Source organism: Artemia sp. Qi Xiang Cuo, chromosome 17 (assembly GCF_049724085.1).
Source record: "Artemia sp. Qi Xiang Cuo chromosome 17, ASM4972408v1, whole genome shotgun sequence".
In the NCBI taxonomy this organism is placed as follows: Eukaryota; Metazoa; Arthropoda; class Branchiopoda; order Anostraca; family Artemiidae; genus Artemia; species Artemia sp. Qi Xiang Cuo.
The window spans coordinates 22128805-22143642 of NC_142810.1; the positions used below are offsets into that span (position 1 = coordinate 22128805).

The following is a 14838-nucleotide window of genomic DNA, read 5'->3' on the forward strand; positions in this document are numbered from 1 at the left end:
CTGATGTTTTGTACCTTTTTTTATCTTTTAGAAACAGTTTCGTTGCTTCCCCAACATTAATTAGTTATCAGTTATCTTGTTTTTATTTGTTATAAAGAATATTTACGTCCTTACATCTGCTTGGTCAACATATGACTCCGAAGGCAAGGTCCTTTCAAGGTTTCCAGAAATTATTTAAAACTTCCATGTAATACTTTTCTGAACATCTGCCCATGTCCTTCGTAACTAGGACCAAGGAAATAGCATTTGGACCGTCAGCTATTTCAAGTGACCCCTTTTTGCTCTGAAGTTATCTTCTTTGGTCTGTTTCTTGGAAACACTTCCGCTACTTCCCCGCCACCAGAGCAGTATACTCCTTTTCCGAATTATATTGCTTTCATTTGCTCATTGAGAATTTTCACTGCAGTTATAAAGAGAATAGAAGAATAGTCTTAAAGTTAGAGAATGTTCATTGCAAATATACCTATTTGGTTGACATGTCACTTCAGAGACACTTTTTTTTCACGGTTCCAAGATTTTTCTTCCAAAACCTTCTTATTAGGCTTTCCTGAATGTATTCCCCAATGTTCTTTGCAATTACTACAAAGAAACAATCCTCAGATCATCAAAAATTTTAAATGGTCACTTTTGTTTGGAGTTTGTGTATTTTTATTTTGCTAGAAACAGTCTTCATCGGGAGAGTCTTCATCCTCTTTTATTTTCTTTTGTTTGTTGATGACTTAGTTATTTATCAGTTCATTTTTCCTTTTTTGTTAGAAGATATCAATGTCAAATCTTTTTGGTCAACAATCTGTTGGTTGACTCGTTACTTAGAAGGCACGGTTCTTTTGCAGTTTCTAGACATATCCCAAAATACTTCCAAATGACTCGTGAATGTTTCGGAAAATTTTGAGAGAGAAACATTGTTTCCCCACGTTTTTTAAATTTCGGACGAAGGAACAACGCTCAGCCTGTGAAGTTTTTGAATTAGCCTTTTTTTTATGAAGTGTTGTCCTTTTTTTGTTTCTTATAAATTTCATTACTTCCCAACCACCGGAGCTGTATCATCGCTTTTAATTTTTGTGTGTTTTTTATGTGTTGATCGATCATTTATTGAATAGCTTATCTTCCCTGATTTTTATTTTTCCCTAGTGGGTAGAGGCGTAAAATGAATGTTCATGTTTTACTTATCTTCTTGATTGGCACATCCCTTAAGGCTTTTCTCTTTCATGACTTCGAGAAATTTTCTAGAAAATTCCTTATAAGACATTCCGAGATGTTTTACTTTCATTATTAGTAATAAGGACGATACTGACCTTCAGATCACCAATTGTTGAAATGGTCGGATTTGTTCTGAACTTGTTTACTTTATTGTGTTTCTTAGAAACAGTTTCGTTACTTTCTCACCATGGGAGGATTGTCATTCTTTTTAAATTATTTTCCCTTTTTTGTTGATTAATTTGTTATTTATTAGGTTGTTTTCCTTTCTTTTTTTTTTTTGGAAAAAATGTTCTTGTCATATGCATCTGTTTGGTTGCCATGTCACTTAGAAGGCAAGGTTCTTTCATAGGTTCGAAACATTTTCCTAACTTACAAGACTTTCCTGAATGTTTTCCCGTTTTTTGATGACTTTTATTTTTGTAGTCAGGATGAAGGAATCTTTTGATTGTCAACTATTTGGAATGGCCTACTTACTTTGGTTTGCTCCTGAGATAGTGTTGTTACTTCCTTGCCGGGAGAGAGGTCTCCTTTTCAATTCATTTTTCTTTTTATTTGCTAATTTACTTGTTCGGTTATTTTCCTTGTTTTTGGTAAAAAGAATGTTCTTGTTAAACACATCGTTGTGGTTGACATGTCACTTAGAAGACAAGGTTCTTTCAAGGCCTCTATGTAATTTCTTAAACATCATTATAATACCTTATTGACTATTTTCTCAATTTTTTTTTGTAATTAGGACGGAGCAACAATTTTTGGATCATCAAATATCTTAGTTTGCCAACTTTTCTTCTGAAATTGTGTATTTTATTATTTTATTTGATACTTAGATTTTTTTACTTTTCTGCAATTGGAGGAGTGTTGCAATTTTTTTCTCTCTATTTGTAAGCTATCTTGTTATCTATCAGGCTATAATTTATTTTCATTTTTGTTAAATATTCAAGTCAAATACATTTATAGTGCCGACCTGTCGCTTAAAAGGCAACGTTCTAATAAACTTCCTAAAACTTCATATAAGATTTTCCTGAATGTTTCCCCATGTTCTTTGTAATTAGGACGAAGAAACAATCCTCAGCTTATCAAATAATTGAAGTGGCCTCTTTTTGTTCTGAAGTTGTGTACTCTGGTTTGCTTCTTAGAAACGGTTTCATTGCTACTCTAAGACAAGAGCAGTATCATCATTTTCCTTTTATTTATTTGTTAGAAAGGAAGCAGTCATGTTTTATAGTATATATAAGACTTCTATTAATTAAATATCTGTTATAAATAGACCTTTTTAAAAGTGTTGTGGTATTCTGTTCGGCGTTACTAGGTGAGCACTGATGTAAGTAAGAATAACAGACCTCTGAGATATTGCAGAAACGTGGCCTTGATGTTGTTTTGTAGAATGTCTCATTATTTCCTCTGTTGTGTTTTTTTCTCAATTTTTCTTTTTATATTTGAATTTTTACATTTACTAAAATTATTGGGCTGAATGTCTGAGATGCGTGATTTGCTGCGCAGGTATATGCATTTTAATTTTAAGAAATTCAAATATGTCTTTTTTGAGGAAGTATTTTGAAAAAAATGATAATTCAGCATCACGAATTAATAGAAATTGCCGAAGCTTCAGATGAAGCTTTAAAGAAAGCAATAAAATATAAAATATGTAAACTTTTTAAATACTTATTTGTATGTTGGTTAAAGAGGATAAAATAAACCCCTTCTACTCCAAATTCACCTATTTTATTCATTGGTAAGCGTTTGTATATCCCTGTACGATTGTGCGATGCTTCTATAAAATAACGTAATTTACAGAAATATGGTAGGCTATATACGACCCAATCCAGCTTTAATTATACACTCCTTATAGATTGATCGGTATTATCCCTATTATCTTGACTTTAAGTTGTTTTTCAATGCTTGTGTCACTGCGACACCATATGCAATATATTATGATTACTAAACTATACACAATTAGTGTGCTGATTTTTAGATGGTTTCTTTTGAAAGTCTTCGAATAATTTACTTAGTTGGGCTAGAATTATGTCCGTCTTTGTGAAGTAATGAGCAATATTGTTCCAATTGTCTTAAATTAATAACTTAAAAAATACTCCCTTTGCCATACTCTTGTCAATTTTCCTGGTCTACAGGAGGTTTGGGTAACACTAATATGCAATTTCTTAGAGGAATTCTCCTTAGTGTACCGAGTTCCGTGGCGAAGTAATAAAACTGTCTAAATCTGACCCTCAAATTATGATCAGGAATTGAAGGAATCCCGACATTGGCAGATACCTTGCAAGAAAACCCCATTTGTAATTAAAAAGAAACTACAAAACTCTCTTTCTTCATTTCGGGTTTTCGGGAAATCGGGGCTACATTGGTTTGTAATTTCTTGGTAGATTTCTCCCTAGCTTACCGGATTTCCCGAAGAAGTAATAAACTGTCTAATTATGACTCTCAAATCCCGATTGAAAAGGAAATGACCCCGGGCATTGGGAGACATTTTCTAAGAAAAATGTCATTTGTTTTTAAGAGCATTTTGAAACTCTTTCTTGATTGTTGGTCCTCAGGAGGTTGGAGCAACTGACCATCGCCTCTGCAGATGCATTTGAGAGGTCTTTTTTTTACATTAACGTAATAAAAATCCGTCTTTTTTCTAATCCTTTTTGAAAATTTAAAAAATTATTTCCTCTCCCTTTTACTGCCTTGTTCTTTATTCTTTTTTTGTAATAGCCTTCACTGAGAGGACATTCTGTGATTTTGTATGAGTCTTTCATATCTGCGTATTCTTTGTCAATGAATAGTAGCAATCTATATAACGGAAACGGCTCAAATGAGTCTCCTCCAATATTTTTTTTTCTTACCTAGAAGATTCATCGTTTCTGAGAAATATTAAAAATGGATACTTTGGAGAAGTTTCCTCTGTTTGTTACTTTTTCCCTCAGGGTTTTGTTTCTTAGAACTGAAACCTAATTTGATGGTTGTTGGGAAAGTCTTGCAACATTGTTGAAACTATAGCCGGAAAATTGGGAATTCTAATGAAAATGGTTTCTCTGTAATGGTTTATCACGCTGCGTGTTATAAAAAGGGAAGTCAAAAATTTCTGAAGGTGCTTTTTGTATTAATTTCTTTTTTAAATCTGAGATGAAAACATTGTTAGATCTTAAATTACCAAAACAACATTCTTTACTTTATCACGTTCTTACTAAATTCACATTATTTAATTTTTAAACAAAGCGCGTATCAAAAAGTAAAAGAAAGTATATCGCACTCAAAGTGAAGAAAACACAAAGGAAAGAAGAAAGAAGTGGACGTGTGGGATTTAAAAGATAAACGTGGAAAACATATACCTGCAGTCAGTACGCGACTAATAGAAGAGAAAACATGCCTCGATATTTAAAGCTTAGTAATTGTCAAATAGTCAGCAGCTAGTAAAATTCTATTTGAAAAAAGGGACAGCCACCGAGCTTGCGGAAATCCACCAAAACTACGACTAGCCATGAAAAGAATAATTACGTAGGCCAATTGTGAACAGGGTTTGTCTAGCCTAATCTCTAATTTTTTTTTTAGACTCCTCGAATATTCAGTTTACACCCTTGACTCGATAACAGACTTTTGATTGACAGCTTTTTTTAGTATCGTTTTGTAACATTGTAGGGGTGGGGGTGGGTCGGGGGTTATGTGGGAGGATCTTTCCATGAAGGAAGTTTTCATGGGAGAAGGGACATTGCTATGAAGGGGGCGCCGGATTTCCCATCATTAATTAAACAAAAGATCAGAAATTAAATTAAAAAAACAAGTTTTTCAACTGAAAGTAAGGAGCAACATCAAAACTTAAAACGACAGAAAACATAACGTATATGATTGGGTTCATTCCCTAGTCAATACCTCACTCTTTAAGCCAAATATTATTTAGTACTTTCATAAGAGCTATTTATTCTAATTAACGGCATTTGTGATTAAGGGGTCATTTTTAAAGAATTAGAACAAAATTCGAACTTTAGCTTAAAGAGCAAGGTATTGACTAGGGGGCGAACCCTCTAATATACGTATTAAAAATATATGAGTATAGAAGTTCGTTACGTAAGTTACGTATTTATTACTAATAAAAACGTTCGTAAATAAAATTAAACAAGTTTCGAGAAAGCTATTTAACCAAATAAAAGTAAAATCAATATTCAAATTTTGTTTTAATTTTTCATGTACGGTAAGCTAAAATCAAAACCTGCATTAATTTAAAAACGTTCAAAAATTAAATAAAAAACAAGTTTTTTTTAACTGAAAGCAAGGAACGACGGTAAAACTTAAAACGAACAGAAATTATTCCATATATGAAAGGGGCTGTCCCCTCCTCAACGCCTCTCTCTTTACGCTAAAGTTTGACTTTCTCACAACTCTATTTTTTTAAACAATAAAAACTAGCGTAAAGAGCGAGGATCTATCACTTGCGTCAGTTGACGCGAGGAAGCTGGTTGGCGGAAATATTTATCAAATAGTATTCGATCATCAGTTGCCATTAGGGGCAGCCTTTTGATAGGAAGCAAGTGCCTGATTTTGATCTTTAATATTTTAGATGTATCTCCAATCCGTAAAAATAGTGGTAGACTTGCATTTTTTATGACCAATGGCAAATGATCTAAAATGCAAGTCTACCACTATTTTTACGGATTGGAGAGACATCTAAAATATTAAAGATCAAAATCAGGCACTTGCTTCCTATCAGAAGGCTGCCCCTAATGGCAGCTAATGATCGAATACTATTTGATAAATATTTCCGCAGACCAGCTTCCTCGCGTCAACTGATGGCAAGTGGTAGATCCTCGCTCTTTACGCTAAAGTTTTTATTTTTTTTAAAAATAGAGTTGTGAGAAAGTCAAACTTTAGCGTAAAGAGCGAGGCGTTGAGGAGGGGACACCCCCTTTCATATACGGAATAATTTCTGGTTCTTTTAAGTTTTAACGTTGTTCCTTACTTTCAGTTAAAAAAAACTTGTTTTATTTAATTTTTGAACGTTTTTAAATTAATGTAGGTTTTGATTTTAGCTTACCGTAAATGAATAATTAAAACAAAATTTGAATATTGATTTTACTTTTATTTGGTTAAATAGCTTTCTCGAAACTTGTTTAATTTTATTTACGAACGTTTTTATTAGTAATAAATACGTAACTTGCGAATTAACTTACGTAACGAACTTCTATACTCATATATTTTTAATACGTATATTAGAGGGTTCGCCCCCTAGTCAATACCTTGCTCTTTAAGCTAAAGTTCGAATTTTGTTCTAATTCTTTAAAAATGACCTCTTAATCACAAATCAGAATCAGAATCAGAATCATTTATTAACATAAAAGCTTTCGTAGTCAGGGTTTAAATCCTGACTAAATCGCGCTATTATTTACAAAGTAAACAAAGACACAAAAAAAATTAATACACATGTCACTCATTGTAGACAGAAACATAAAAAGGCACAAACGAATTGCTGAAGCGATTAGTGCGACACTTGGGCTCGGCTAGCTTTGTTGCTTTTGATCTTGTAGTTACTTTTTTTGTGAGCATTGAGGGTAATATATGTCTGTGTTTATCACTTGTCAGAAGAAACTGGCCAAATTTACAGATAAGTTGAAAACGGCGGTCGTGGAGTGACGGCAAATTTAGTTGAGACAGTGCTGATTCGTAATCGGTGTACAGATCAGACAGTATGGCCTTCACCACTCTTTTCTGGACTGATTCGAGTACTTCACTCATAAAGGCAGTGCTCTGAACCTGTGGACCCCATACAGGGCACGCATACTCTAATATCGGGCGAATATATGTCAGGTAGGCTGTTTTCAATTGCGGCACTGAAAAACCAAATCTTCGCATCAGTAAAAGGGTACGCATGGCACAGTTCGCCTTTTTCACTACCTCTTGGACGTGGAGGCTAAACGAACAGACAACGCTGAACGTAACACCGAGAATAACCGCCGACGATACGCTGTGGTATGGTGGAGGGGGGCACTGAAAATCCCTTGAGAGAGGGTTAAATCGAAGAATTTTGGTTTTCGTTTACGTTGATTCGGAGGCTGTTTTCAGAACACTGGTCTCTAAAGTTGTCGATAAATGATTCACTGAACTGGGGAACGGCTTGAGACTTCACAATGAGGTATTTTAAGAGGGTGGAAAGTTCATCTACGAATTTGAACCGTTCGTCAAAATCGGCAAGGACGAAGTTGATCACTGACAAGAACAACAATGCAGCGAGTTTAGTGCCTTTTGGGGCACCACACGTAAGCTCAGACCATTCCGAATCAGTATCACCCGGGTAGAGACCATATACACTCTGTAGTCGGTCACGTAAGAAATCTATTATTAATAAGAGAATATGTCTGCAAGCTCCCATAGCCTTCAGATTGCTCACTGCAGTATAATGGCGTATCAAGTAGAAGGCTTTTCTATAGTCGGCTAGGAGGAGATCTACAAGTGTGCCTCCTTGGTCAAGCCATTCAACAATAAGGTGATACAGACGCACAAGATAAACAGTTGTACTACTACATTTCAAGCACTCGTTTGGTATGGATCAAGAGAGCCCTGGACTTGTGACATAAGTTCATGATATATAAATGATTCCGCTACCTTAAAGAGGTTCGGAACTATTGAAATTGGGCAGAGTTGGTTGCAAGATTTCGGGTTTTTCACTTTTGGAATGATGCGCACATAAGCTCTCTTTCAAACACTGGGGAACGCTTGTTTGCAAAAACACTGTTTAATAATAGAGCTGAGTGGCTTTGCGAGAAAGATGGAGAACTTGCTTAACAACTTGACAGGGAGTTCACCAGGGTAAGACGCACAGTTTACATTCAGTTTCTGAAGTTCCTTAAAGACGGCATATTCAGATACTTCACATATCTCATCAGTCCCGGTGTCAGCAATGATACTCTCAATTTTTGAGTTTGTGAGTGATGGGTATGTGGTGCATATGCCGGATAAAAAATTGTTCACTTCAGTAGCTGATGTCAGTGTGCCGTCATCTTTGAGTAGTCTGAGGTCCTTTGGCATTGATTTCCCTGCAAGGGTTTTGACCGAGGAGTGCCATTTGTGAGGGTCAGTATGCAGTAATGGTGTTATTTTCTCTTTTACATACTGTCTTTGGGCTAGTCTGTTTAACTTCACAATTCTGTTACACAAACTGGCTGCAGCCACTTGATCTCCAGCTTTGTGGAGACTACAGCGAGTTTTTATCATCTGCTTGAGTTCGCGGGTGATCCATGGTTTGTCAGTGTCACAAACCGTAATAACTTTTAATGGAAAAAAATGATGGAACTTTTCCAACAGAAGGCTGTTCAGTTTGCTGACTTTGACATTAATATCGGCCTTTGCACAAATGTCCTCAAAAACGTAAGTACCAATCCAGCGACCGAATTGAGCTATTGAAGACAGTATGATGGGCCGAATTGTGTTTTTTGTTCGTTTCGGTCGTGGGATACTTGCTTGTGCTTCCCAGAAAATTATGAAATGGTCAGAATTCTGAAGGGGACCTAGAGATCGGGGAGCGTTATAAAGATCTGCCAAGTTCGTAAAGATCATGTCAAGAGTACTGCCACTTTGGTGAGTCGGAATGTTCACTACTTGTTTCATATCCAAAATACTTGAGACCCACTGACGACTGGTCTGATTGAAATCGCCAGCAATCACAAACGCAGGGAAAGTGTACTTGTGGCGCATTCTGTTGACGAACACTTGTATGTGCTCAATAAGTTCTTTTCTGTTCCCAGCGCTTTCTGGATAGTACACTGACGCAACTATTAAGCAGGAGAATCTTCGTGACAGATGCGCCGGTCTGCACACCACCCACACAATCTCATGGCCAGAATCATTGGGGCTACTTAACAGTTTTGATGGTAGGTCGTCACGTATATAAAGTCCTACGCCACCTCTGCGACGGACAATGCCTCGGTCACGTCGAGTGTTGAGGTAGTTTCTGTAACCTTTAATCCGTGCATTCTCCTCAGTTATGTCCCAACACTCGCTTATAATTGCAATGGGTACGTTATTCTGCTTAATTAACACCTCCAGCTCTTTCATTTTATTGTTCAAAGATCGAGAGTTACATATTAGCATATTCGTAAGTTTGTATTTTGCTGAGAATCGCTCTGGAAGCAAATTTGGAGGAGTCGGCTCCGAAGCACTGCCGGTAACATTCTCTATAAACCAGGGAACAAGTAGGGGTGGAGTATCGTGAGGAGGAGCGCAACGGATTACGACTAGGTTACTCGTCCTCGTCAGCCGGTCCTTTGTCTTTCTCCTGCGGGAGATATGCACCGGGATTCTCATTTGGCGTTTCCTTTTTCCTCCTCGTTTGCCACGGTGGGTTCGCTTATTCAAGCAGTCCGATAAGCGAGAGCATTCTGGTGGCTCTAAGTAGCGAGCTATCTCAGTGCGCACTGGTGGTTTCTTTAAGAGTCCAAATAGCCACAAGTTACAAAAGGTAGATGGTGCCACTGATAAATCTGGTGATTGAATCTTCATTAGGGACGGTTTTTCGTATTTAATTTGCATGATGATTGCACTAAGCAAAGTCAGGAACAGCAAGTCTTAGGTTACTTTCACTATTACAGCTGGACTCCGGATAAAAACAGCACTGGACTAGCTAAACTAAGGAGTCAGAGGCAGCTTTTTCAAAGCACTCTCACCGCCATCTACATCAAGGAAACATCAGAGAAACCTAAGGAGCAAGAGATCACCGGGAGCAAGGGAAGCGTCGAGACTTGCTCACCTGTTCCCTGCAGTTTAAGGCTAATTAACCGGCAGGTACCAATACGGCGCTTCCGGCAGGTTCTCTCCCCTCTTCTGCTTGGTCCCAAGCGATCCACGCAGTCCACAGGACTTCACTAAATCAGAAGAAACATAAACATATACACACGCTGATTTTAACCTTTCTTCGCCCGAAAACCAAACTCACAAACAAGAATGGCAACGCTGCGCGGCCAAAAATCACGCAATCAGCGCGTGCGCATCCAATAGACACACCTGGTTCCTAGTATATGGCTCTTCTTAACTGGAAAAAAAATATTCACTTACTTGGAAAGTCACAATTATAAATCTGGTTTCAAAAAATATCCCAAAAAATATCCAAATCTTATTCAAAACTAGTGAAATGACAGAATATATTTTCCTTAGTTATTACACCCATGGTTGCCAGTGCCCAAATGCCGTTAATTAGAATAAATAGCTCTTATGAAAGTACTAAATAATATTTGGCTTAAGGAGCGAGGTATTGACTAGGGGATGAACCCAATCATATACGTTATGTTTTCTGTCGTTTTAAGTTTTGATGTTGCTCCTTACTTTCAGTTGAAAAACTTGTTTTTTTTATAATTTCTTATCTTTTTTTTAAATAATGTTGGGAAATCCGGCGCCCCCTTCATAGCAATGTCCCCTCCCCCATGAAAACTTCCTTCATGGAAAGATCCTCCCACATATTATTATTATCGCTAAATTATTTTTCAAGCTTTATTAAGTTTAAAATGGATCTAATTTGTAAAGAGGTGATACATATGTCATTATAAATAGTGGATATTCGAGGTTATATTACTGGTGTAGATCTTTCCCCTCTCCTTTTTCTTGGCTAGTTACATGAGTTTCATTGAACGATTAAGGACGTTTTTGTCTAAGAAGTGATTATTTACCGCACGCGATAGAAAAGTCAATTCCCAAAACCAGCCACATCATTTGTTGGTGGAAAACCATTTTTTTTTCTTTTTTTGAAATAATTACCGTTTTGTCTGGCTGTCCTCTTGTATATTTTGAAAAAGTAATACGACACACACTAGGCTTTTTTTTAGACAATCCGGTACTTATTCTAATATGTTTCATTTTCTCTAGTTTCTTGTTCAAGCTCTCTATGATTTCACGCCACAGGAGCCAGGCGAATTGGAGTTCAAACGAGGAGATGTTATCACTGTCACAGACCGAAGTGACCAACATTGGTGGACAGGGGAAATTGGAAATCGAAGGGGATTATTTCCAGCCACTTATGTCACGCCCTACCATAATTAAGTCTTGTGAGTTTGACAATGTGAAAATGGCCAGGAGTTGGATTGTTTATAAACTGATGAATTCTTCTGTTGATGTGTGATCGTTGATAATTGTTTTTTTTAATAATGTTAGTCAGAGTGTGTTAATCTGTAAAAGATTGTGTTCTATTTAATAAGTAATCTCAGTTCTGCTTAAAGTCGACATGAGCAACTTTAAGTATAGCGTGTGCTGACCTAATATTCAGGAGGCTCTCGTATAGAGGACTTGCACCTTTGCTTGGAGGAGAAAGGTCTTTGATGAAGATTCTAACGAATAATTCTGTGTATTTAAAAGTATACCTGTATCTGTTGGAGAGATAGGGATTATCTCTAAATCATGTGTAAGAATTGACCTCAAGAAAACTAAATCGTAAAAATTAGTACTCTTCTTTGGTTTTGTTACATATTCTCTTCTGAAAAAAAAAAAAAAATTTTTGGAAAATTTCTTGATACAAGAAAAAAGTTTTTGCGTTTAGAAAAGAAATTATGCTTATGTCCTCTAACTTCAAGATATAATGTAAAGTCTAGTGCTCGTATCCGTGTAGTACGTATGTTCGCTGCTAAGGGGTGATATATCACCAGCTCATTTATGAAATAATTAATGCTTCATTTGTCTAGTAGCAAAATAAAAGCGAGTTTCAGCTCATCTTATAACGCGTTAAGCGGCTTTCACACTACGCGCGTTAAGTGGTTAATCTACGTTACGGTGAATATGAACTTTGAGGCATAAACAAGTGGTTTCACATTAGGCTGCTGTAAAAATCCATATAAACATCAGGATCATTGCCTAAAATTGTCTTTGACATCGTAAGCAAACTATTTAAAATTCAAAAATGTTGATTCAAGCTCTGCTCAATTGTGAAATTCTTTCTGGGAAAAGCTTATTAATTGATTGTCAAAATTATTAATAGCTCATACAGAGCTTCATTTTTGTTCATAGTATGTCGACTTTCGCATAACATAACATAAGCTTAAGTAATATAGAATTCTATTTTGAGCTCAAGTCTACTTGACACTGTGTTATGAACAAGTTTTCCCTGTATGATAACATAACGTAATGTATTAAGTTGTGCTAATATGAACTGCTCTTAGTGTGAAAGCACCCTTAATTGTTTTAGCTTTTGTCAGCATGTATCTTTGTAGCCTTGATAGCCAAACCAAAGGACTTCAAGATCCTCTCTTTTTAGTAAGGGTTTGAATAATTAGATATATCTTTGTAAATAAACATGTAGCAAAATTATATGTAATTTTGCGGGGTTTTCATTCATGCTTGCGAATTTTTTTCATGCCGGAATAAGAAAGAAATTAGAAATTAATAATATGTTGCGTTAGCAGAGAAGTAAGGCCTCAATAGTTCGAAGACCACCAAACAGGGCTGAAATGAAAACAAAAAATTCTAAGGTTTTGGCTAGAGTATACACTATGTAAGAGTGTAATACTTCCGTACAGAAACGTCATACCGAAGTTTTTCAACACATGAAATTAATTGAAATTGACAAGATTTCTTGTTTTGCCGTATTTGCCTAGAAATATTTTCGTTTCGAATTCTAAATATTGAATTCTGTTAATTTTGAACATAGTAGTTCTAAGTGTTTTGGGTTTTTGCTTTTCTTTTTTTCCTTCTCGTCTATTTCCTTATTTCTTATGGCGCTCTCGGATAATAAACTGTTCGAATGGTTTTGTATGATTTCCAGAAAAAAAATATATCGTCGTACCACAAAGGGTGATATCTAACCTATTTGGAAAGTAATTATCTGGCCATATGAGTCTTCTTTTGGGCCCTTATTTACAGTGACGTCAATTCACGAAAATTTAGGGAGGGGGCAAATGTATTTTTCAAAATTTAGGCGAAAGGCAGATTTATTAGTGTTTTTTTTCAATGAAAATACCAAAAAGTACATTTTCAATGAAAATACAAAAAAGATATATTTAAAAATTTAGGAGGCAAATTCTCCACCTCCTAATTGATGGCACTCATAATTCGCAAACTTGTAGAAGCTTTGTTACGTCATTTTACCTCATCACTATCAGGCTGATGGTGATTGCGATAAGTGATATATACTTCCTGCGTAACAAACATAATTTTATTTTATTTTCTATGCACCAAAATATAATTAGGTTATTTATGAGCCACATTAGAGTCGCATTTGTGGATAAATAAAAATTAGGCATGACTACTGCGCCAACAATGTATTCAGTGTGTAATTTGGCGAATTGAGCTCCGTTCAACTTTCAAGCATAATGTCGACCAATCATAATAAGTTTATATGGTGTAATGTTTTGAAATTAGAAAATATGGAGGCTTTGAAAAGTAGATTCCCTATCTGTATGATGTATCTAGCGAAAGATACAAAGACATAGTATTAGTGGACGATTTTGAGAAGAAATCAATGTTATTATAGGTCTTCAGCGAAGTGTTTATTTAGTATCATTTTGGTCTATTTTTTTAAGTGTCTATTTCAACTCAATCTACAGCTTAAATGTGACGTTAAAATAATGCTAAAACATACATCATTCATGTCCGGTTGTTTTTTTTTTTACAGGGGTAGCTCTGGTGCGGCCTGGATATTATTCAGTTGTGCACTGTATTTTTTACAATTTTTTCATACTAAAATTATATAAAGAAAAAAGACCGTTTTGTTAATAACTGTATTATAATCTTAATCTTACTTTGCTCTTAAAATGAAAGAACTAAAACAATCGTAATTTAATTTATTGACTTGATTATTATTGATTTTTTTTATTAGTTGGCTTATTGATTCCGTTATCAGTGGTTAATTGAATAGGAATTTATGTTAATTACTTATTAATTGGGTTAATTTGAATTACTACTTAATTTACAATTGTAAACAAAAATATAGTTCAAAGCGCTAAGCAAAAGATCTTAATGGGGAGGAGATGAATGCAGTAGAAAATTAATAAGTTTGGTGAATTAATAACTCATGATCAATTACGTTAGTAATTGAATTAATCCAAATCCGTTGGTACGATGATATATTAAGTGATTATTTTTAAACAAAAGGCTGATTTGGCTTTTCCAAGGAAGTGCTTTGCCTATTTTATTGCTTCAACTAACCATTTGCGTTATTTAATTTGTGTTTTGTTACGTTCATTTTCGTCCTTTTTTTGCCGCCTGTGTTTTTATTAGGTTTCCTTATTTTGATTAAGTATGATTATGTAAATTAATTGTTGTTATAAATTTGACTAAATATGTTCATAGCTCTGGTAACTACTTAATTTTAGATTGTTCGAGTTGCTGATGATCAGGATCTGTAAAAATAAAATTAATTGATTTCGTCGCCTCGAGTTTTATTTTTTCTGGGGATGTAGTTTACTTGGCGATTGTGGGCAGTATACACTAATAAAAAATGTTCTTAATTTGACTTTAGACACAATTATGATAATGTAAATAAATTGTAATTATGAATTTGACTAAATATGTTGACAACTCTGGTAAATGCTTGATTATTAGTTGTCCCAGTTTCTGATAATAAGGCTCTGAAAACAAACTTTAATTGACACCGTCGCACCGAAGTTTAATTTTGCGGTTTGGTATTTTGGTGAGGAGAGGCAATGCCCACCTAGAAAAATGTTGGGCTTTCTAGGAAGA

At 35.4% G+C, this 14838-nt stretch overlaps 1 protein-coding gene across 3 annotated transcripts in view; it reads left to right on the forward strand.

Moving 5' to 3' along the window:
* Positions 1 to 14453, forward strand: part of drk (growth factor receptor-bound protein 2 drk) — an 82283-nt gene extending 67830 nt beyond the window's left edge. For all 3 annotated transcript variants that reach the window (XM_089102869.1, XM_089102870.1, XM_089102871.1), the window contains exon 6: positions 11038 to 14453. In XM_089102869.1, coding sequence (XP_088958995.1) covers positions 11038 to 11211 — 174 coding nt within the window. In that variant the 3' untranslated portion in view covers positions 11212 to 14453. The remainder of the gene's footprint in view (positions 1 to 11037) is intronic.
* The last annotated feature ends 385 nt before the right edge of the window (positions 14454 to 14838 follow it).